The 23,296-nt window shown below is 46.9% G+C and overlaps 1 protein-coding gene across 30 annotated transcripts in view; it reads left to right on the forward strand.

The window, feature by feature from the left end:
- The window catches only part of LOC141953550 (hydrocephalus-inducing protein homolog), a 176,786-nt gene that overhangs the window by 20,782 nt on the left and 132,708 nt on the right, over positions 1-23,296 (forward strand). For all 30 annotated transcript variants that reach the window (XM_074892204.1, XM_074892194.1, XM_074892195.1 and 27 more), the window contains 3 exons: positions 292-426; positions 7,214-7,413; positions 13,221-13,345. In XM_074892204.1, coding sequence (XP_074748305.1) covers positions 292-426; positions 7,214-7,413; positions 13,221-13,345 — 460 coding nt within the window. The remainder of the gene's footprint in view (positions 1-291; positions 427-7,213; positions 7,414-13,220; positions 13,346-23,296) is intronic.

The following is a 23,296-nucleotide window of genomic DNA, read 5'->3' on the forward strand; positions in this document are numbered from 1 at the left end:
CTTAGAGACCACATTGCTTATTATCCTTTTCCAAGTTTAAATTGTTTTAAATTGTTTTCAACCGCAAGCAAAACATTTTTACTGGTCATTTGGTGTCATTTCACCTTAATTTAACCCGAGGGGATCACCCTTGCGACTCTCTAGGCTTCCAGTCTGGGTTGTGACAACCTCAAGAGTTAAAAGTGCTTTGGAAAGGTGGTTAACGCGGGATGTCCCCAGGGCATGGCCAGGTATTTTCTCCTCATGTTTCCATATGAGTGGCAAAATCATAGTTTCCTGTCTTTCCTGCAGGTTCCTCGGCTGGTGAACATTGTCTTGGAGACGTCGCCTTACTTCAAGTTGACCAGCCCCGGTGGCGTGTGCTGTAAGGTAGCACCTGGCATGTGTTCAACTTTCCAAATCCAGTTCACCCCTGAGGAGAACAAGGTGAGACTGGAGGTCCAGAGAGGTTGGTGCCTTCAGTGGAAGCTGAACCTGCAGGGCTGGATTCAGAACAGGGCATCTGGTGTGGGTTTGAGGACTGTCCTGCTTCCAGCGGGGTTGCCCTGGATCTAGAATCAGGGGAAACTCTTTCCCCATGGTGAAGATTATGCTCTCATAGGCTGGAGGCTCCTATGTGTTTCAGACCATTTTTATCCTTCAGTGATGGAACATTTGATGTCGTGTCTGCTGGTTTCAGAGATAAGAGAGTCTGCCGTCTGTGGTGGGGCGGCCTCCCAAGGTGTTGGTTTCTGGTGTCTGTCCACTGCTGTGTGATTATCGGTTTGCTCCACTAACGGTAGATACAGAGGTCTTTTAAAAGTGACCTGTTATTTGGAGGACCCGAAGTGAGCTTGATCAGAGTGGAGACCGCCACCTTTGAAAACTGGAGTCACCTTAATGCCTAGCATGTTGGACACAGTAGCGAGACAGCGGAACATTATGTCTGAAGTCATCGTGGTTTTTACGCACTGGTTATAGCCCACAGCCTGCTGTGGGGTCTGCTCCAGGCTGTGGTCCGGCAGTCTGCAGCTGGTCCCCTCTTGGCACTGCAGGATGCTGTTAGTTGCTGCAGCAGGGACTGATGGGCTGTGCTTTCCCTCCCTGCGCTTCCTTGAGCGTTCGTGAGGGAAGATGCACGTGGAACAGTAGGAAAATGGCAGGGTGGGGTGTTGGTGTTTAGCCATCTCTACCCAATGGTAGGGGTTTAATTATTATGGAAAATACTAGAGGAACAAATAGATCCAGAGAGCTTTTCTGTTTCCGATCAGGCAGCCACTTCCCTGCCTCACCCTGGACTGGAGCAGATGGTGCTTTTCCATCCCCTCTGTTTTCAAGCCTTGCAGCTGTGCTGTCCCTGAGGACACTTGTCTGTCTGTGATGCAGCTGCAAGTCTGGGGCAGAGGGAGGGCTGTGCAGGTGGCAGGGAGCCAGCCTGGCATAGGCACACTGAGCTCTAGATGTCCCTAACTCGGCAGGAGGTTGTTGGGCTGCAGGTGGCTTTGAGACATCTGCCTGAATGAGCATGTACGGGAATAAACGGGCAGGTACAAGCTGCAGGCAGACACATTACCCAGAGCCTGCAGGGTGGCTGTGTCGTCATGCGTGTTACTGTGGTTGCTCTGCCAGCTGGCACCTCTTCCATGCCAAACACGCTGTGCCTTTGCACATCAGTGCTGTGGCCCTGGCAGGTCTGATTCTCAGTGCTGTGATGGGAAGGGTCAATGCTGTTATCTGGAGGCTTGTTAGTACAGAGGAATTTAATACCTGGCATGGAAGGGAGGAAGCATTGCAGGGAAACAAGGACAGGCAGGCTGAGTCCTTCCACCAGCATCCTGCTACCTCTTAGCACTGTTCTTCGCATGACTTTGTTGGAGAGGCGAGGCTAGGGGATAGCTTTGAGCCAGCAGATGTTTCTGCAGCCGGCCAGAGGTGCACGATCTCTTTGGGCGTACCTGCTTTTTCATCTTGCTGCTTAGATATAGTTTAACACTTTGTCCTATCCTCAAACAGCATGGATATAGAAAACTAAAGAGGAAATGCCCTGTGGTCCCTAGCGCCCCATGCTTGTGAAATAATCTGTTCCTTTGGAGGGACTGAGAAATTATTTAACATCATTAATATTTAGGATTAAAATTATGTTGTCCTAGGGCAGTTCTCCAAACTACCCAAGTGACACAAGAGCTTAATCTCATGGGGGTAGGCTTTGCAAAGTACGCTGGTGCCTTCAAAATGTGATTTATTCATATTAATTAGTGTTCTTTTTGGGGGTGGCAGAGGTAAACTGGTGCCCATGAAGGGCAAAGTGCTGCTCTTCAAGTTTAGAGAGGCAGCAGAGCAGCACGTGAACATCACCACAAATACAAGTAGGGTGAGAGAACCCTCAAGAACACCGATGTCTAATACTTTGTCCCTTGTCTTGCCCTTGAACTGGCGAGTGTATGGAGCAGGGAGCTCTGCCAGCGAGAGGTCCTGTGCACAGCTCCAGTGACACTCCGGTGGTTTCTGCTGCACTGGGGGTTGTGCAGGGCATGGGCAGAGGGATGCATGCTGCTCAGCGAGGAGCACGTGGGGATTTATACAGCAGAGTCAGAATTTTGTACGAATCGAACATTTTGTCTCGTACTTGATGGAGTGTGGGCCAGCGAAGTATCAGAGCGCTGTAGCTCAGCTAGAAATACATCAATAGCGCAGTCAGAAGGTGCATGGCACCTTGAAAACCCCTTAGCAAAGAGGCTTTGGGAAATGGTTCTGTAGACCCACCTGCGTTGGGCTGGCAGTGCCCTGCATGCAGAGGACCTGTGTGTTAGTTGTGGAAGGCTTGCGAGTGCTGCCTTTGAACAGCCTCTGCCCCTCTGCTGCTCCATCATCTGCAGGGATGGTGGATCACCCAGTGAGCTGGGACGCAGGTACAAGCCCCTCTGCCAGGGCTGGGCAGTCCTCCTGCTGTGGAGTTGGTTTGATATGTTCTTCCCCGGGGTCAGTCTGACTTCAGCGAAGTCACTCCTGATTCAAGGGAGTAAAATTGCAGCTAATCCCTAAATCAAAGGACCATGTGAGTCGTTAGTGGCTGAAATGCCATGTGCCATGGAGCGCTTGCTTGAAAAATGAGCAGTTTCCTATTTTCTTGCAGTCATTTGGGAATGTGCCACAGGATTGCACTGTCAGAAAGTAAATAAATAGCTGACATGTCTCTGTTTATTGGCACTTGCCTCAGAAATAAGAAATGCCAATTTTTCTGTTGGGCAACATTTCCAATTAGTTACTCTTGCTGCTTCTGATGTACACATTTCTGTGTTAGGGCTTCAGCTGCACGGTGTGGGTGTTCTCGTGCCACCCTGTGTTCGGGTGTCCTTGCATTATGGTCTGACAGTCTCTGCCTAATTGGAAACCATTGTGGAACTGACTGGCAATGGACAGGAATACATACCTTTGTGTGTGTCCTTTGGCTTATTAATAGATTATCTTAAAGGAAGAAGGAAGCAAGAAGCATATGAATACACAGCACAGCTTATTCTGTTTTGTCCTCTTGCTCTTTTTGCTGTGGTAATACAATATATTCAAGTTCAGTCTGTAAGGTTTGCCAAATTCATTACTGATGCTCAGTGGAGACAATTAATGCTCATTGATTAATATGAAATATGACAGGCCGATGAGTTATTGCATTACTGAAATTAAAATTCAGTCGGGCGCTGTTAGATGTTGGTAGCACACAGAAGCTATTCCAAGTACACTTTTAAGATGACTTTTGCGGGGAGGAAAGGGGCAGAAAATCAAGGCAAATGGCCCCGTGCAAAATGAACCTGGAGCAAAGTGACTGATTTCAAAGCCTCCTGTGAATTGGTGGCTGAGGAAGGCAGGAGAAGGGCCACCCTTTCTCATGGAAGCTGTCTTCACCCTCCAGTCTCTCCTCTCTTTTCATGGCCCTTATTTCCCAGCCTTTATGATATCCTGGTTTCAGCAGGGAGCTTTCCCTGCTTGACTTGCTACGTTGCCTCGTGCTACAAGGATCTCTTCTTTGCAGTTGTCTGCTGCAAGGAGTTCAGTGAAGTATTTAGGATTGGTTACGCAGCAAACCGACACCTCGTTTGCTGGTGTACTGGGCAGTTAGGGTTGCTGTCACTGTGACAGTAATTAATGTTAGCCTGAGTTTGCAAAGAGCCTGAACTGACACCTCTGAGACACAAGCAGTTCTTTAATTGCATTGGGTGCGAATTCAAATGCCAGTGGTGATACTTTGCAGGCCAGAGCTTGTAACTTATTGCTTCTGGAAGGTGAATAAGAGAAGAGGAACCATTGTACAGTGACAGGTGTTTTCCTTGAAACTGGGAGAGGACTTGTAAGAAGGATGAAGTTGTATTTTCATGAAAATCTGTAGACTGAAGCTGGTGGGTCTAAAACCAATCTTTAAAGCATGGAAGTGATGCAACCCCTCTCTCACCCAGGCATGCTTATTTAGAAACCTGGTTTGAAACCGTCTAAGGGTTTGCAGTTGCAAAGTAAAACAAGGCTGTAAACTGGTTCCAGCTGTACCCGCAGACTGTAAGCAAGTGCCTAGCAGAGCTGGTAACGCAGGGCAGTGCTGCAGTGGAGAACTGCAGCCTCTATCTCCTCCCGAGGGAGGTGATTCAGCTTGCAAAAGCTCACGGGACTGTGGGTTCACAGTAGCATGAGCAGCCAGCTTCTGCCTCGCACCCCTCTTCCCTTGGCTTTCCCCCCGTTTGGCCTGAGGCTGCGTTCAGCTTGGTGCAAGGTCCCATTCTGGTGGGTCACAGAGTGTGGCTGAAGGGTCAGGGCACTCTGAAGAGCTGAGTCCAGCCTTGTACAGGATGCAGCGTCCCAGGGCGTCCCTGGAGAAGGGGCTCGGCACGCAACGTGCGTGTGCATGAATGGCAAGAGGCAACTTGCTCTCTCAAGGTCGTGGTTGTCTCTGAGGCCAAATCCTCATTGCTTTAGCCTTGCCCTTGTGTACCTGGAGAAGTCCCTTTCCCGGTGCAGGCAGTCCCAGTGCCCCTCCCCGGCCCCAGAGCTGGAAGGTGGCATGTGCTTGCTTTTGGGGGGGTTACACCTGGGGGAGGCATTTATTCCTTGGGCTCTTCTGTACATTGCTGTGGATCCACTTGCTCCTTAGCAATGACAGTGACTTGAAAATGGTTTCCTATTATTTGCCTTAAATATCTCCAACTGTTGAGGTTTCTTTTTTCTTTATCTCCCTGCTGATCTGAACTCCTTGCATCATCCTCTGTCAACGTGGCATCTGGAAGAGAGAGAGAAGTAAATATGGCATGCCAAGACTTAACAAGGCAGGCAGCTTTCAAGTGGATTTACAGTGCCTTTGTTACAGTAGTGTGGCCACAGTAACAACAACAACAACAAAAGTGAATAGCATTCTTCATTTGCTAATGCAGTTTCTGAGGTTCTAAACAGTCCAGGATGTGAAGTACCCAGATAGTAGGTGCTTTAAATTCACATGGGCTGCCCGTACCTTTTATTTTAGATGGCTTAGGCTGCAGGATTGAGTACAAAATTGCTAATTCAGAAAGACTTGCTGAAGATGAAACGCTCTCCTGAAATGTGATATTCAGTTCTGCAGGTCATTTGCTGCAGTTTCCTTCCTGGTATTTTACCTTCCAAATACGAGAAGCAAAAGCCCTTCTGCGAGGTCCAGTGTGAATATTTGATATTATTAGAGAAAAAGATCCTTCTTTATTCTTTTCACATCTTGGCTGTGACAGCATCTGTTATAGCAACCTTAAACCCCAGCTGGTGGGTAGCGCTGGGTGTTAATTGTTGTGTTAAAGCAGTAGCTCTGTGTCTGTGCCTCGTCTGGCTGCCTTAGGGCCCTTCCAGGATTGGAGGGGGCGGGAGAGCAGGAAATCCCAAGCACAGAGGAATCTGAATCTGTTCTGGTTAAGAGAGTTTGTTGTATGCAATTCCTAAATCAAATTATCTGCTTGCTGCTTCAACAATGATAAAAATATCAGATGGCTTCAAAGCACCGAGGAAAAAAGATCAGGACAGCAAGTGAGTGATAAGGTGCAGAGCTTCCATCAACTCATGGCTAAGAGAGCTGCTGGAGGTAATGGCTCCTGGCCCTGCTGCAACAGTTTTACCGGTGCTTTCAGCGGGGGCAAGGGGACAGTTGCAGCCCTGCGATGCCACACCGTCCATCTGGAGATGGATCTGCTCCTCCCTACAGTAAAATGATTTTGGTGATTTGATTTGCCTTCCTACTGCTAAAGGCCAGACAGCTGGGGGGACTGTCTGTCTCTTTTGTGAACAAGCCAATGAGGGGAGTAGCACAGCTGAGTTTGCTCTGGCAGGGCTGTCCCAGTGTCTCCCATCTGCAGCTCCTGCTACCACCTGCCTCAGGCAGGCATGCTAACAAGGCATCAACCCTGCAGCAGAGAGGAAGCAAAGCTATTTCCCACGTCCCCTGAGGCTAGGTGAGCTGGAAAGGGAAACTGAGATTAGACACAGGACGAACTCTTAAGTCTAGGGTAGAGCTGGAATAGGCTGCTGAGGGCAGGGGTGGAATTGTTAGTGCTTTTAAGTACTTGTCAAACATCTTGCAAGAATAGTTTGGGTGTAGAGCTGAGCCAGTTCTGGAGTGGGGAGATAGATCAGATAGCTTTTTAAGGGTGTGTGTCCCCAGCCTTGTCCCTATAATGCTCTGGGAAGGGGTGGGAAATACACAAGTAACCCTACCTTCACCTGACATTAAAACAATTCCCATGTCCAGCTTGTTAAATATTTCCCCGAAGACTGAGTGTTGGTCGTGCATGTGGCAAAGTCCTTTTGAAACTGCACCTGAGCGTCCCCTGGCCAGCGTCAGTGAGGTCGCTGCGTTGCTGGGATTGGAGTTAGTGCTGTGGCACAACTGGGTGCTTAGTGGAGCCTTTGATCATTTGTGGTGGTGATCGAAGCGGGTTCTCGTTACTGCTGTAATCCCTTACATGAAATTGCTCTATTTTGGTGCCTCCGAATCAAAGTATCAGATAATTTTGTCTGGTTCTGCCAGCTTGCTGTGAAAGCAGGTGAATCAGTGGGATTATTTCTTCTTTGCAAGTTAACAGCCCTGTTCAAGTCACGCTGCAGGAATGAAAGGTCACTAAGGTAAAAAGTCCTTTGACATTGCTGGATGCTACTGTTAGAGTCACAGAAAACAGCAGTTTTTCTTCTGCCATGGGATGGTACTGAATGCACTATGCTGAGATTGTTTCTTTCCCTGCAGGATTATTTCTACCAGCTCACCTGCATCACAGAAAGGGGAAAGTTTATTGTGCCAATCCGAGCTATCGGTGCCCGAGCTATCCTGGACTTCCCTGACCAGCTGAACTTCTCCGTCTGTCCAGTCAAGTACAGCTCCCAGAAAACTCTGCTGGTTCGCAACATCGGTAACCGGGAGGCTCGCTACCGCATCAGCACTGAGAGGTAAAGGAGCTCGTCTTCTTTGTGCAAAACACTGTTGCATGATAACAGGGTTGGTAAACAGTAACAACACGGAACCAGAGCATCTGAGCTGCTGTATTGCAGCCGTAGCTGGAAACGGGCAGGACACGTGGGGTTTGCTGTTGCTTATAGTGTTTTAAGCGTGACACAACCTTTGATAAAACTCTGCGTGCTGCAGCGAGGTTTTGTACTGCAGTGGTGTCTCCAACGCAGCATCTTGCAAGACTGATTCTGTTAGATTGAAAGAGCAAAGGAAGGCAACCTGGCTGCCCGTGGGCTGTGTAAGATGCTGCGTGGCAGGCGACAGCTCTAGGAGCTCGGTTCCTGTAGACCAAACGGGGTGTTAAGAAATGGGCAAGCTGTGAGCTGGTGAGAGAGACATTTAAGAATTTATCAGCAGCTGTGTCTTTATTTGCAAGTGCCTTTAGAGATCGTATTGAGGGCCCTGACAAGAACACTGTGTGGTCCAGGAACTTTGTTTTCCAGTAGGTTTGGTCTGGTCCCTGGGACCAAATATTAAGTAGAATGAGCTTTTAGGTGGAGATGAGCAGACACTGGCTTCAAAACTGCACCACAGCCCCAAAGCAGCATGCTAATGAGGGCGCAGGCAAAAGATGCAGCAAGTGTCTGGTGCATGGGTTGGGGGCCTTTTCTTCTAGAGCTTTATGTCTCCCAGATTTCCTGCAGAGTGCTCAAATCTGTAAGTACCCAGCTTGCAACCTCCTGATCCTGAGTACCTTCTGAAACGGTTACATACCAGTGTCGGCCAAAGACACCCATGCTCTGGGAGGCTGCAAGCATGTGGTGTTCCGCTGGTCCCGAATCAAACGCTTGACATGAGTTGTGTTGTGAACAGCCTTTTGGTCCCAGAAGAGAGTCACCGGTTTCCCAGTTTGCTCAATGGGAGAGGGTGATGCAGCTGCAGGGAAACCGGTTCAGTTGGCTGGTAATTTGTGGTGAGTTGCTTGGTCCTGGAGGTCTTGGTATAGGAGCTGAGGTCAAGAATGCAGCAAAGACCAGCGGTCTGACTTGGTGCACCTGTGTTGCTTCAACTTCTCCAGGAAAATAGGGCTCAAAAGGCTACTTTTTACTTTTCTCTTGTGAAACGTGAGGGTTCAAGAGCTTGCACCAAAGCCTGTCAAGGTTGTTTAAGCAGCCTGCTAGGATGCTATTTAAGGAGGCTGCTTCTTTTCACTGTTGAAACATGTAGGCAGGAACTTGTAAATCACTGCACAGTTTTCCTCTGGGATCTCCAGATCTAGCTGTTGCCACCAAAATAAATACTCAGTAAAGTCTAGCATCTTTTTGCAATGTACTCTCCAGCTCTTCTATTGAGTGATACAGCACATGTCGAATCCTGCTTGATATGGATTTTAAGAGTTTTTGAACTTCGGCAATTAAATATTTCAGTCCTGATTTGCAATAAAGAAATGGGAAGCATTGCAAACGTTTTATTTCAAACTACACAAAAAAATATTCTGAACAACTGGATTGCATGTGTACAGGGATGGAACGCTGGTATGATTTCCCTTGTCAGCTGAGGGCATCTGCCATCTCTTCCATTTCATTGAGAACTTTTGACAGCCACTTTGAAATTTCAAACAGATGATTTAAATCTTTGAATATAAGTAACATTTTATTCTAATTAAGTTGCCCTGACTTTCATTCAGATTTCTTTTCAAATACTCTTAAAAGAGTATTTAAAAATACATGCTTGCATGTGAGAGGAGGAGGAGGAGGATGATTAGTGCAGTAGAAGGGAGTGAGAGATCTGTCTAAGCTTATAGATCATCAGGTGACCTCTGTATCCTTTATTCTCTATCTAAACAATTTAAACTTGTGCTTTCTGGCCTGAGCAAATTCAGGCTCTTGCCCATTCACAAGTCAGCTGCAGATGCCACCATTTCCTAGTCCATCGTGCTGCTCATGTCATGTTTCCTTGCTGCTTTTCTCTGGATTTCCTTCTCTGTGGCACCAAGCATAACCTGTTTGCCTTCACCTTCAGTGCATTTCTCAGCCCATCTCCAATCCTAACCTTTCCCCTCAGTACTGAGAGCTCAGCTCTTGCATCTGGTCACTTCATGATGACGTTCCCTGCCCGTTACTCATTTATCTAAAGGCTTTGATGTTTTCTGTTGTGCATTTCCCTCCAGGGAAGAGCTCTTAAGTGAAGCCATGGGGCCAATTCAGCATCCTTCTGCTGTTCCCCGTTCGGAGCTCTCCCTTGCCATGGTTTCTACCAGAAGCATGGCTGCATTTTGACCACTTTTTCATGAAGGGAGAAAACCACCAAAGCCCTCGCCGTTATGCAGTCTGGCTTTGTGCCTCTCCTCCCTCTGCATGTCACCCAGCCCTTAACTGCATAGCATGGTAATAAAAAATAAGAATAGTATAAATAGAGAAAGTCTCTTCCTGTTGTCTCATTGTTAAGGCAGGATAATGAGTTTCTGCTCCATGACATTCACAGAGATAAATGTCATTCCAGTACATTCCAGTTGAAAATGGTGTCTGGAAGCAGATCTCAGTGCAGCACTGCCTTTTCCTGACATTGCTGACGTTGCGCTGTGCCATGCTGTGGGGCTAGAGGGGATCAGTCCGAGATAAGATCCATTTAGGAGTGTCCCCACCAAGCTCTGAAAGCTCAGGAGATCATCCTGTGAGTCACAGTGCCTTGAGCCCCCTTGCATCTCTCCCTGTAGTACCCATACGCTGCATGGAGGCATGAGACTGGCGAGTTACCATAGGACGTGCAGAGACCATCCAAGGACATGAAAGTAGAGCCTAGGTGCAGTGAGAGAGGGAAATACAGAGCTTGCGAGATGCTGACTCCACACAGGATTTTTCAGCACAGAGATGGTGTCTTGGATGCTTTGACTGTAGCAGACTGGGTTTACTGGAATAGTTATACTGCTTTGCTTTGGCTGTTGTACCATTACTAAAAAATAATATATGCTAAGATTAAACAACCTTTGTTTTTTTCCTACAATAGATCCTAGTGGACAGAAGAGGCAATTCAATCACCAGTACTTTTACTGTCTTCCTTGGGTTTGGAGGTAGCTTGTAATGAAATCGATTCTCCCAAACTCAGATGATTGTATAATGCACCAGTAGACCAAAGAAAGGTTGGCTGCAGAAGATAAACACGCCACGGCACTTGAAGTGTATTGCAGCCTCCTTGCACACTGCATGTGCCAAAGGTGTGGTTGCAGGAGAACAGGCGGCCTGGTGGTTTGAGAGCCTGGGCCACAGAACTGCCAGCTTTGTTCACTTGTCAGTCGTGTTTCTCAATTCTGTCAGTATTTGGCCTTTGGTATCATCATGGGATGCCCAACTGTCAAGATGGGGAGCTGTTGCCTGGTGAAAGTAAGCAAGATGTAAATGCCAAAATATATCATTATGAAATTGCTTACGAATCTAGTGTTGCTTTCTTTCTGAAGGGCAATAACAGGCAAGATCTCGGCAAGTACTGATGGGCAGGTCTCCTTAATTGGTGTGGCTAGATAAGTTTATACAAGCTGGGGACTGCAAGGTGCCATTGGGAGATCTGGACTTGTGAAAGTTTAGATGTACAACAAAGGAAACCTACAACAGACATAGTTAAAAAGCATGTCAGAAGAAAATGAGCGATTAAAAAACCTCCAAACCTTTTCTGTCTTTCAGGAGCAGCAGTGATTCATTAAAAGGGTAGATCTAACAGGATGAGAATTATCCTAAAGAACAGCTCACACTTAATGGATAAAAAGCCAACGTCTATCCCGCTAGCGTCATCTCTCGGCAGTGGTTTTCATTTGGCTATGACAATGTGTCAGGGATGTCTCCTTAGCATCTCTTCTTATCCGTAGGCTGCAGACAACAACTTAGTGACGGTGACTGAAATTCAGGGGAGTTTAACCATGGAGCTTGCATCTCTGGGTCTTGGAGAACCAGGTCCATGTGAGGAATAACGAGCTCCTGCTACAGCAGTAAGAGAGTTGTCTTGTGGGTACATCATGGGGTGGGATGTAGGACATGCAGTGTCTGATTTGTGCTCTGTTTCTCAGTCCTGAGAACGGAGTCCTGAACTTGGTTGGATCCTCCTCTTCTGATAATTTGAAGAGATGAAGATATCTTCAGGAGTGTTATTCCCATCCCATCCCATCCATCTGAGGGCAGGAGTATGTAGACATGGGGAAGGAGTAGGAAGGTGATGGGATGGGAGGTAGTGCTGAAGTGTTGCCTGGGATCCCCCTTAACTAGCAGCTTTTCTGTTCTGGCAACATTTCTGAAAAAAAAAAAAAAAAACCGGGAAAAAACCAAAACCTCTGCCTTTCCCACACCAGGCAATGATCCCACCCAAGCCCTGGCAGAGACCTGCAGCAGTCCTGGCATAACCATCAGTGCGGATGCAGGACCGAGTAGAACAGCCCAGTTTTGAGGGTGGTGGTGCCTTGTCTTTCCTCCTCTCTCTCCAGCACACAAACGTTGCAGGCCCCGTGCTTCGGTGGCAATGCTCTCGCTGGTTGTAATGGGAGCAGGTCAGGCCCCTAATTGCAGCGATATCTCCTTAATGAGCAGAAACTGCAGCAATTTCATCAGCTGTCACTACTCACATGAACAAAGTTCAGCTTGCGCATGGCTCCAGTTGTTCTCAATATTTGTGTGTGTGTTGCATTCTCTAATTATGATAAAACTCTCCAGAACATGTTTTTAAGGTGACAAATTGACCACCAGCAAAGCACTAAACCCAATAACTTCTGTTTTCTAAGTGGGGCTGTAGAAGAGCCACGAAGCCCAGCTGCAGAAGCATGTTTCACCTGACTTGTCCCTTTGCATTAAAGCACAGAGTTTTGTGTCTGTCAGCCAAGAGCTGTTTACCTGGTGACAAATCATAATTGCTCATATTAAATCCAAAGTACCCCAACACATTTTCATAATTATTTCCAGTGCGTTGCACAGAATTTGCCTGGTGGGCCAAGCAAACAGTTACCGAGCTTGGATTACAACCCAGAGTCCCAGATTGCAGTGCTTGTGAATACACAGAAAACCTCCTGTTAAACTCGCCTTGACGTGCTCCTGGTAATGGCACTTCATGTAGCTGGGGGTTTAATGTTCAGGCTGTACGTGGAATCCTCCTCCCGTGTCTTGTTTCCATGTTGTTGTATCGCTCTAATCTGCCTTTGCACTTATTCAGCTTTTTCTGATTGTTCCTTAGAGCAGCTTTCATTGTAATGCCGATGAAACGTGCCCTTTCTTAGGCTAAACTAGGATGTTTTCAAGGTAAAAAAAATGAATTCTGCAATTTAAACCATAACTATTCTCTGGTCTTCCAGAAAGACACTTATCCTCCCTGTCTGATTCCTAGGCTGCAGTGTCACTGGGACAGGTAATGCCCTGACATTTGCATCTCTTGAGGTGGAGTTTATAGGTGGCAGGGAAAGACAGATTCCTGAGGAAGTCAGTGTCAAGTTGTGCAGGCAGATAGCTCTCACCCTCTCTGTACTCCTCAAAACCCATCCTCTGGCTGTATTGCTAGCGGTCGGACTCCTGAGCCTCCCTGCAGAGAAGGGGATGCAGACTGTGGGGGAGATGAGGTCGTTTGACACCACAGGGTGTTCAGAGAGCTGGATCTCTTCAGAAATGAGTCAGCAGCGCCATTTCTGATCCTCTGTGTTCTGGTTTTTTTTCCTACTGACTGTGGCTTGTTTGCTTCTTGCTTGCACAAGTGAGCTGAAGTGGAGCAGACTGCAAAAGGAGTATAGTCCCCGAATCACCCACAGTAGCCCTGATGTGTCTCTTTCTCTGCGTTGCAGCCCCTTCTCTGTGGATCCCTCCATCGGGACTCTTGGGATCGGTGATGCCATGCAAGTAACAGTGGAGTTTCACCCGCTGAAGACTGGGGATCATTCCAGTTCCCTGGTAGTTCACTATGACACAGGTAAGTGCTGGGCACTGCGTGGTGCACGCTCTCTGCATCCTTCAGAACAGAGCCCTTTCTAAGCAGAATAATGTTAAACTTGCTTTACAAACTACTTCTAAGAGCTTTTCTTTCAAAACCTCTGCACGTTTCAGTGCTTAGAAGGGAGCAGATAAGGGACAAAGGCTGAGTCTGTTCTGTGTGTCCTGTGTGGCTGTGTGCTGGTCCATCCCTGGTGTCAGCACGGTGTTCTCTACCCAGCACGCCCCTGTGACAGTCATCTACCATCATTTCCCGTTGTTGCAGCCACCTTAATTCCCTCTCCAGGTGTGCCTCCCCTGTCCTTTACCTCAGGGAAAAAGTAACAAATAGTTGGTGTTTAGCGGTTGTTAAAGTGGATCCCCTCAAGCAGGAATGAGATTTTTGGCAGGCTGTTTTGCTGGGAGTTGCTGAGTGGAGGAAGGAGCAACCTTGATTCTCCATTGCAGTGTGCACATGCAGGTGTGAAGTGTTATTCCTAGACAATGCTCTGTTTGAAGTGTAACGTGGGGAATGCATGTCTCTGTCGGACTCTCTCTAAATGTATGTCTCTTACACACCTCTGTCCCCTGTACTGCTTCTCCATTGTCTTGTCACAGACCCTTTTTTTATGTTGCCCTCTACCCACCTACATCCCACACTTCACAGCATCAGGACTGAAGCAGACAGGACTTGAGGGCTCTTGGGGTTTGGCAGGGAGTGCTCGCTGCCTCCCGAGATAGGTGTAAAATTTATACTAGGGTATGAGAAGCCAAGCTCAGGCCACAGAAATGCTGTCAGCTTTGTAAGTCACTTTAAGAGTAAGTGGGAAAAACTCAAGAAAAAGGTGTGATGTTAAAATGCTTCTGTCTGCCTTGGTTCAGCAGAGGTATCTTGTGATGCTGGTCGAGACACTTCCTCAGTTGCCTGAATGCATTTGGTGTGCATTTTCTCTTGCCTGAAAGAGAGATTTGTTTTGTCCCTGTTCCTGAACTTCGGTCCTGGGAAGTGTGATGTCCTCACCTGGGTGCTGCTGTGATGCTTTAGCCCAGCAACGAGCATTTTATTGTCTGGAGTTTGTAGAAGTTCTAGAAGTGCTCCTATATTTTCAGATGCTCTTTGTAGGCTTCTGAGTTATCACAGCTTTGTTTAATATTTTTCAGTCAATGACACATTCACAGAGAATGGTTTGTGCTCACTCAGAGAAGCTCATTGGTTTGGGTAACACTGTCTTGACAGAACTACTGAAATTTCAGAGAACGACAAAAGGTGCCTCATTTGTATGCATATAGGGAACCTATAGGATAAACTTCAGAGGATAGATCTTTTTCTGGGTTAGATCAGGGCTGACTACACTAGAGGTTAGGGCTGTGGGGTTTATACCATGTGAAATGAACAGTCCAAGTGAAGAATCCAGGGCCAGGATCTTCACAGCTTGCTTTGAAAACCTGAGTCTTGTTCTTACTGAAACACCTGATTCCTCCATGGTTAATCTTTGCAGAAGTGATTTTCATGGATAGGCCACAGGGACCAAACTATCTGCTGGCTCTGGGATAGGCAACCTCCCCGGAACATGGTGCAGCCACCTGGGAGATGAAGGCAGGATTCCTTCCTGCCTGTCAGTGCAGCGCTGCAGTTGTTTTTCAATAAACCACAGACTGAGAAGGAGAGCAAGGAATAATTAAGGGATTATCTCTCAAGCTTTGAAGCATACAAATAAGTAAAAGGCTGCTGAGATTAATTGCTGAAGTGAAACCGAAACATTTAATCAGTCTTAAAAGCTGCTTGTTGCAGGTGTAGTGCAGAGCAGCAGACAATGTTGCCCAACCCGGCGGGGCGAGCCCTGGCTGATTTGTCCTGCGCTAAGTCAGACTCCCTGTGACTCGTGTACAGAAAGCAGCTGGGTTGCTCTTTCAGAGCCACCGACAGACTGTTTCTTATGAAACAGAGGCACTAAGAGCAAAATATCAGTGTAGGGTGTTGGGAGGCATTTTCCTTGCTTTACTGTGTGTCTGTATTGACTTGCTCACAAGTGGCAGTAGTTCTCAGTGAATCACACTGTTGTTAGTGTGACTGACGCAGGATCAGGTGCATGTTGCGTGGGTTTAGTTTTTGCTGAACTTGAGTCAAATCTGTCCCTAGCATTGCTTAAGCAAACATGGAGCTCTTCCCTTTGCCTGTTATTTGGTTGATTTGAATTGTGCGTCCTTTAGACTGTCCTGGTTAGGAGCACAGGTGTTGTCCCCTGGATAGACTGTCTATGTGGTGGTAGTCATGTTGCTACAAACTTTACAGGTGAGTGTGAAGAAAATGTCTTTGCTGCTAAGAGCATAATGATTTACAATGGAAAATTTGGCCTTCACTGCTTTACATGTCAAAACTCCTCCATTTCCCCCATGTACATGGGTCTGGGTGGGAAAAATCCCAGCTCATACTGAGATGAGGGTGACTTGGGATGTTCTGGGCTACAGCACGTCCCTATTCATCACCTTAACGTCAGGTTATGGTATCAGAAGGGGTTTCTGAAGCCTGCATGCCAAGCACACATACGGGTTTGGAAGGGGTTCGGCACTCAGTGCCACTAAAAATCCTGTTGGTGGCTCGGCCCTTCCCAGATGACTTTTAGACCGCCCCGTGTAGATGTGGGAAAATAAGTTTGTGAAGTCTAGTCTCAACCAAGTCAGTATTCATAAAGCTTAGATACTCTTTTAGCCCTCAAGCGGTGCTCAAGTGAGATGCCCAAGCTGGTTGCCCTGAGTGCTGCTGTTTGTACATCAGACCCGGTTTGCTGCAGTCGTGATGTTTATTGCAACCTGCCAGTGTAGCACCAGCTTGGCGTGGGAGGGTGAGCTTCGCTCAGGGGCACGTGGTTAAGGAGATGTGTGACAGCTTCCCAGAGCTGTGCCAGAGCTGCAAAACAAACTCAGCAGTCCCGTAGCACCCAGAAACAAGAACATCTGTGTCAGGCGCTCCATGGGAGTAAAGGAGGCTGCCAGAGACAGGAGGTGCTGGAGAGATGCTGGGAGTTGTGGAAGGAGGATTGCTTCTCCTCAGAGCTCCCTAAATCCTGACCTACGTTAGACTCCTGTCTCCAAGAAGTACCTACTGTGGTCTGATGGGTGGTCTTCAAGGTGTAGGACCAGATTCTGTGCTTGTATGTGGGTGCCTGCAGTGCCCACTGGACCCGGTGGCAAGGTGCTAAAATGTGCTTCTAGTCCAGGAGATCTGTTGTGTGGTGCTGAAATTCCTCTGCACAGTTTTTCCCCATCAGTCACCACATCCCTGGGGATCCCTTTGTCAGCACAGGAAACTTCAGTAATTAGCAAAGCCTCTCTGAGCTTGTACGTGGCTGACAGACACTCTGTACTGAGATGCTTTTATTGCTGCCAGTAGTAAGAGTAATTATGCAGGTCACTTCCCTTTGGTGGCTCTGCGAGACTAACGCAGAAGCAAAAGTCTGGGGGCAGGCTCTCGCCCTCTTTGAGGGGAGAGATCAGAGCCAGTACTCGTATGTGGATGTTAGGAGCCAGCGTGTCCAAGAAGAGCCAGCCCTCAGGGAGGAGTGTCTGCTCCATTACTGTCCTGTCTCCTCTTGGTGCAGAGCCCCCGAAAGCAGCTTCCCCAGAAGAGATGGGCACAGCAATAGTTCTCAGTGGCTTTAGTCCCACTGGAAGCCTCTAGCCTCGTGCTAAAAGCCTGCTGAGGAACCACCTGGGTATTTGGCAGATTAATACCCTGTTTTCCATCAAGTTCCTACACAATTTATGGGGAGGGCTGAGTTCCTGAGCAAAGCTCTCCTCAAGCAAGTCTCAGCTTGTTTGCTGTGGATCACAGACCCAGGCTCAGAGCCGCCTTTGTGGCTCTGCGCACCCAGGGCAAGAAGGGAGCGCTCAGCTTCAGCTCCTGGGTTAATTATTTCAAGGGCAGGTTGAAGATGTGGGCAGCGTCTGCCTCCAGCTCTGTAGTTGTCAATCGGATTGAGTTTTCCTGCGCTGGGTTAGTTACTGTCCCCATGGGAAGTAGATGAAGTAATGTCTCCCCTCCTGAGCCCTGGGGAGCAAAACTTGATCTCTGCCAGAATCAGGTTACTTCTGTTTGGGAGAAGAGAGCAGCTAAATGTGTTTCTCCAGTGCAGCACAGTGGGAGCTGGAGATGATGTGGAGCTGAGCTTGCCCTGCCCTGGGTCGGGGAAGGCTCTGGCTGCCTCGTTCCCCTGCCTCCGAGCTTTGCTGGCTGGCCCTGACCGTACGGGGTCCCCAGCATCGCTTCCCTCCATTGCTGCTGGCTGGATGTAGGGCAGAACGTCATCAGCCTCGTGTTACCAGCATTAGACTGCAGCCTGGAGAAGCAAGCCCTGGCCCGAGATGTCCCCTCCCTGGCAGTGTCCCTCTAGTCCCTCTGGTGTCCCCTCCAGCCCCGCAGGCTGGCCGACAGCCAGGTGCTTAGGCTGGCCGCGCTAAGGGGTTGCTGCAGGGGATTTTGGTACTGAGCACCAGAGAGCTACCGTGAGGTGTGGTTGGGGTTGATCAGTACCTGCCTGTGTGGGCTGCCTCTAGAGCTGCCAGCCCTCTGGGTGTCTGGAGTGAGCGTGATGAGCAGGTCGGTGATCCTCGCCATCCTCTCAGCCAGCGTGGATGCCTGTAGGATAGATACGATTTCCTTGGGGCAATGCAAGAAGAAAAAATAGCATTAAAATATTTCCTGGGTAGATCTCAGCTGAATGGGAATCGCTGTCCTCAGTGTGGCAGCAATGCTCAGGGTTACAGGGGGGTATCAGAGGTGGATCCAGGTCTTCACCCTACACAGGATGCCCTGAGCCACTGCCCTGAGCAGCCTCTGCCCTTCTTGGTCTAACCACAGACAGCTTTTCTGTGCTGCAGCAGCCTCTGGAGTGGTAACTGCCAGCTTGAGAAAACACTGATGTTTCATCTCCAATGGGGAAAATGAGGCAGGAGATCACAGGAGAAATGAAGGCATGTTTACAAATGCTGCTGTGGAGCTCTTTAGTCACCTGTGCAATGACAGTGAGTTTGCGGTGATGTATTAGAGCTGTCTTGGTTTGGTGGAGATGATGGGGGACTGCAGAGCTGGGTGTGCTTGGCTGGCAGCAGGGGAAGCAAAGCCTGTGCATCTTGGCCACGGCGATAAACTGGAGTAGGGGCTGCATCGCATTGAAATGGGCCAGGGGGAATTGTCAGCCATGTTAGTGACAGCTCAGCTCCCGCCTGGATCAGCCTGGGCTTGCTGGGTGGGAATGTAAACGTGTCGGGATGCTGAATCCCTTTCCTCAGGTAGAATTGGTGCTGGGTTTGGCTGAACCGGCTTACTTTGGTAAATGAGGCCACCCACACAAGGGCTTGGGTGGTGTTTTGCTGATCAGGGATATCAATTACACTCAGACACCAGAGTAAAAAGAGCAGGCGTATTTTACTAGAAATAACTAAATAATGTAACAGAATAATACAGAAAACATACAGTAAGAAAAGACAGAATAGTGCACTTAAACAAATAGGAAAATACAGGGTAATGCATCAAATCATTACTGCCTGAGAGAGAGAATAGTGATTAAGAAAGATCCATCACCACTTGCATACTTTACCATCATCCAGATCCGCAGTCGCTGGGGAGCCCCGGTTACAGCGAGGATTTGGAGAACCTTTCCCTGCAAGTGGGAAATCCTACGCGGTGCGTCCACCCGTAGGTGAGGCTTCCAAAGTCGCTGTGAGCGGGCCCAGCCTTATATACTAGAGATCAGCAAGCCAGAATAGCTGACACCTTTGTTTTAAGCGGAAATATCTGGTTTTCATCTCACGTTAGGTTCCCCCCCAGAGCCTGGCCAGGGCTTAAGGGAGAAGCTAAGGGAGATTCCCTGCTTATCTAGTTGATTTATGAGCAAGGTCACAAGGCCAGACAACTGTTTCTGTGGCTCCATTATCTTGCTCACACATAAAGAAATATAAGGATACATTCAAGATAGACATGTTTTATGATGTTTAAGCTACATCTTCTATGCATATTTCACTAATGACTACACACAGAGTTAGCAGTTTCAGTTCAGGGCCTGTTGCTCAGGCTTCAGTACTCCCACCTTTTACATCAGGATAGGTGGTTTGTTATAACTTAGTATAATACCTATCAGCACAATGGTTATCAGTTATAAAATGTACAGGATTCATCTATAGGTCAACTCTGGCTTGGTCCTATTGTCCAAGCCTTAGCACTTCATTCGGTCCTTTGACCTATGGGTGAATCATGGCTCTCAAACCATCTCTATGGATAGTGACATTAGTTTTCATTCATCAGTTGATGATGTTTTGTCAGGCATGTCCCGATCCAATATCAGGGAGGGTTCTTAAATGATCTTAGTAGTGATCTTAAGACACAAACGAGGTTAGATACCATGCAACCTTGTAAACTCTATTTCCTGTAACAAGCAATAATAGCGATAGGACAGAGGGAAGAAGAAAGAAAAAATCAGAATACCTAAGCAAGCAAACAGAAGAGATGCAGAAAAATCAGTTACCACCATGAATCCAGTGATGTCCTGTTGGTTCAGTCTCTCCTGAAATCTCATCTCTGAGCCCTGAGAGAGGAGTACGCAGTCTTTTTATTGTCCAAGTCCCCACAATTTCTCCAAAGAGTCCGCCCATTTCCACGGAGCTCATTGTCATACGTGCCGCTCCGTGTTCCTCCAGGTGCGCATGTCCAGGTGTTCACAGTGGTCGTGCTGGAGGGGGGGTGTCGGCCTGTGGTGTCTTCAGCTTCCGCACGCCTTCCTCACCCTGATTTCTTCTCCACCTGGCTCGTGCGCAAGCGCAGCTTGGCAGACACTGCCAAGGATGATGTTGTTCTGGCTTCAGGCAGATATAGTGGTTTCTTTGGGGACAATTCATCTCCTTCAGAGCGTACTCCTTCATGGCGACAGGATGTTGAGGCCAGGTAGTGGTAGTGGTGCAGCAGCAATGTCGAGGCAATACAGTCTCTCACACTGCCCCATGGCTTGACATTGCTGTCCTCGTGGTGGCACAAAGGATAGAGATATAAAGAGAGAGAGAAAGAAAGGACAGAAATAGCGTGCAACATGACAACTAACGATATTTCTGACTAACATATAACTAATAACATCTTTAACAGATATATAAATTTTCCATTAATAAACATGTAGCTAACAATATCTTTAACAAATACAAATATCTTCAGTTAACAAGCATATAGCTAACAACATCTCTAACAAACATGTCATGCTCAAAATTAACTAACTCTACAAAACCAAAACATTCTACAAACCGATTTTAAGGTTGCAAGGAATCAGTAGAAGAACACAACGGCAGTTTACATGATTGACATTCACAGGGACAAAAAAGTTGTATTATAAGAACAAATAAGAAAATGATTATCAAGGCTAAGGCTATAAAGTGAATTGAAATTATTACTAACATATTATCCATTATTTTTCTATGGTTCTGGTAATATATCACTGAGTGTTTGTGGCTCTGGTAGCCCACGCAGTCTGTTGCCCTGGTCTGCCAAAGTTGGGGTCAGCATACGCAGCAGGAAAATGGCTTTCCACGCCCCTTTATCCTAAAGCACATGTGTCATCTGGGCCTAGAAACTTCTATCCCAGATTTAAACAAAGGTAAATGAGCAATAACACTACAAATAACAAATAAAACAATATTAACACTGACAATGGTTAACAACATCCTAACCAAACATATAATAAAGGTAACAGTGACAATAACAATGTCAATTAACAATATTTTAACCAAACATATTTAACTAAAATGTGTCCCACGCTGAGTTTAATGGATGTACTCCCGGTCCTTGGGGACTGGGGGAAGAAGGTGGTTGTCTGCATGAACAAGTACAATTACAGGATGTTTTACATGGACACTTATAAGACCAACACATACATATAACAAGGGAAAATATTCTGGTTGTTGCTGTCAATTGTGGAGCTGAAGATGGTCTGGCTTGCTGGAGCTGGGGTCTGCCATTGCAACAGGAAAATGGATTTCCATGCCCCCAGCCCAGAGTGCATGTGTGGTTTAGGTCTTGATACCTCCACCTCGCCTTCATGGGCCCAGTAATGACTTTTTAAAGCCCAGGCCCCATTAGCAAAGGGACCTTCCCCTGATTTGGTGTCTGTTGTTTGCTCATAATACTGGTAACAGAATGACTTAAACCCACAAATTCGTTTTCCTCCCATTCTTGGTTAATACTTAGGAAGCCGGTGCTTCCCCCAGAACCAAGGGAGAGGGGAACAGTCACCCAAAGCAATTTTTGCAATGATAGACAATACATCTTAGAAATATTAGTAAGACAATGAACATCAACACTGTATAAAAATTTAAATTCACATAAGGATCCCCCATCGTGACTCAGGATATCTTTCTCCGGGGGGGTTACCTGCAAGAAAAAGGAAAGAAAAGCTTCTCGGTTCATTTTGAGAACCGGAAGTGGGTTATAATTAGAAAGATGGGATAATCCACCTTGTATTAATTTTGTGCCCCTTTCCATGAGCATCTTTGGCTTTCCAGGTGTACTTGTTTATTGGGGTATCCAATACCAATAGTACTGCTCCCACCATGGGGAGTTTGACTAAGACAGGTTGTCCTGGAAAATAAGATGGATTTCTGGGGTGGTCAGGGCCATGTGGGGCTGGCTTGATGCCCGCAATGCCACTGAATTCCCAGAAACTTCACTGTCTCAGACGGTCCTTGGATTTTTGCAGAGTTAATTTCCCAACCCTTCTGTTTCATATGATCTACCACTAATTCAAGAACTTGTTGTATTTCCTCCTCATCATTTCCTTGAATCAAAATATCATCTATATAGTGGCTTAATTGTGTGTGAGGAGGCAGCTGTATTTTATCTAAGTGTTCAGCTACAATTCTATAACAGATAGTGGGGTTGTGCAACCATCCTTGTGAAAGCAAATGCTTTTCTGCAATTGGGATAGTAAAAAAAAAAAAATAAAATAAAAAATGCACTAGTTAAATTTATTACAGCGTACCAAGTTCCTGGATGTTTCTGAACTTCTTCTATTAAAGTGACAGTGTCTGGCACAGCTGCTGCAAGCAGTGCAGTATGTTTGTTTACTTCTCTAAAATCCACTGTCATTCTCTAGGATCCATCACTTTTCTTGACAGGTCACACCGGACTGCCACCTCAAAACTTCTACATCTAATAAATTTCTAATTGTCTGTGATATCTCTTCATGTCCTCCCAGAATTCTATATTGCCTCATTGTAACTAACTTAGTTGCAGCCAGGATCTGCTCAGGAGGCATTTTTTTTTTTTTTTTTTTTTTTTTTTTTACTTTGCTGACCATAACAGGTCTGGTACTAATACAGGGTTTAACTCCAAATTGATACTGACTATCAGAAAGATTTAAAGTTAGTCTTTTTAGAATGTCTATATTGATTTTATATTCAGGAATGGGGACAATCATGACTGAATATAATAATTTTGGGAGGTTTCCTGTTTTCATTTCCATTTGTGTTTGTACAGTTTTAATTTATTTTTCTCCCAAACCTGTAATAATTACAGGTTGTCTTTTAGATTTCCTGGGATTCCCATATATTAAGGAGGCCTCTGCTCCAGCCTCAATTAGGGTATTTACAGTTTGTGGGGACTGGTTGTTCTAGATAAAAAACAAACAAACAACAACAAAAGAAAAAAAAAAACAAAAAAAAAAACCCAAACCAAAACTTTAAGTTCTACATGGGGCCATCGGTCCTTCTGCACTCACTGCCCTGGAACTTGGCCATTAATTCATATGTGCTGATTATAATATTGATTCCCCTCCCTTGCCTCCTGCAAAGGGTACAAGTCAGAAAATGCTGCCCAATCCTCTTTCACCCCCGGAACCAGTGATCCACTCATGGGGGACCCTCCGTGGGCAGATGGAGGGTCCCGTTGAGGTTCGAGAAGGGGTGCCATAGGCTGAGT

Source organism: Strix uralensis, chromosome 22 (genome assembly GCF_047716275.1).
Source record: "Strix uralensis isolate ZFMK-TIS-50842 chromosome 22, bStrUra1, whole genome shotgun sequence".
Classification (NCBI taxonomy): domain Eukaryota; kingdom Metazoa; phylum Chordata; class Aves; order Strigiformes; family Strigidae; genus Strix; species Strix uralensis.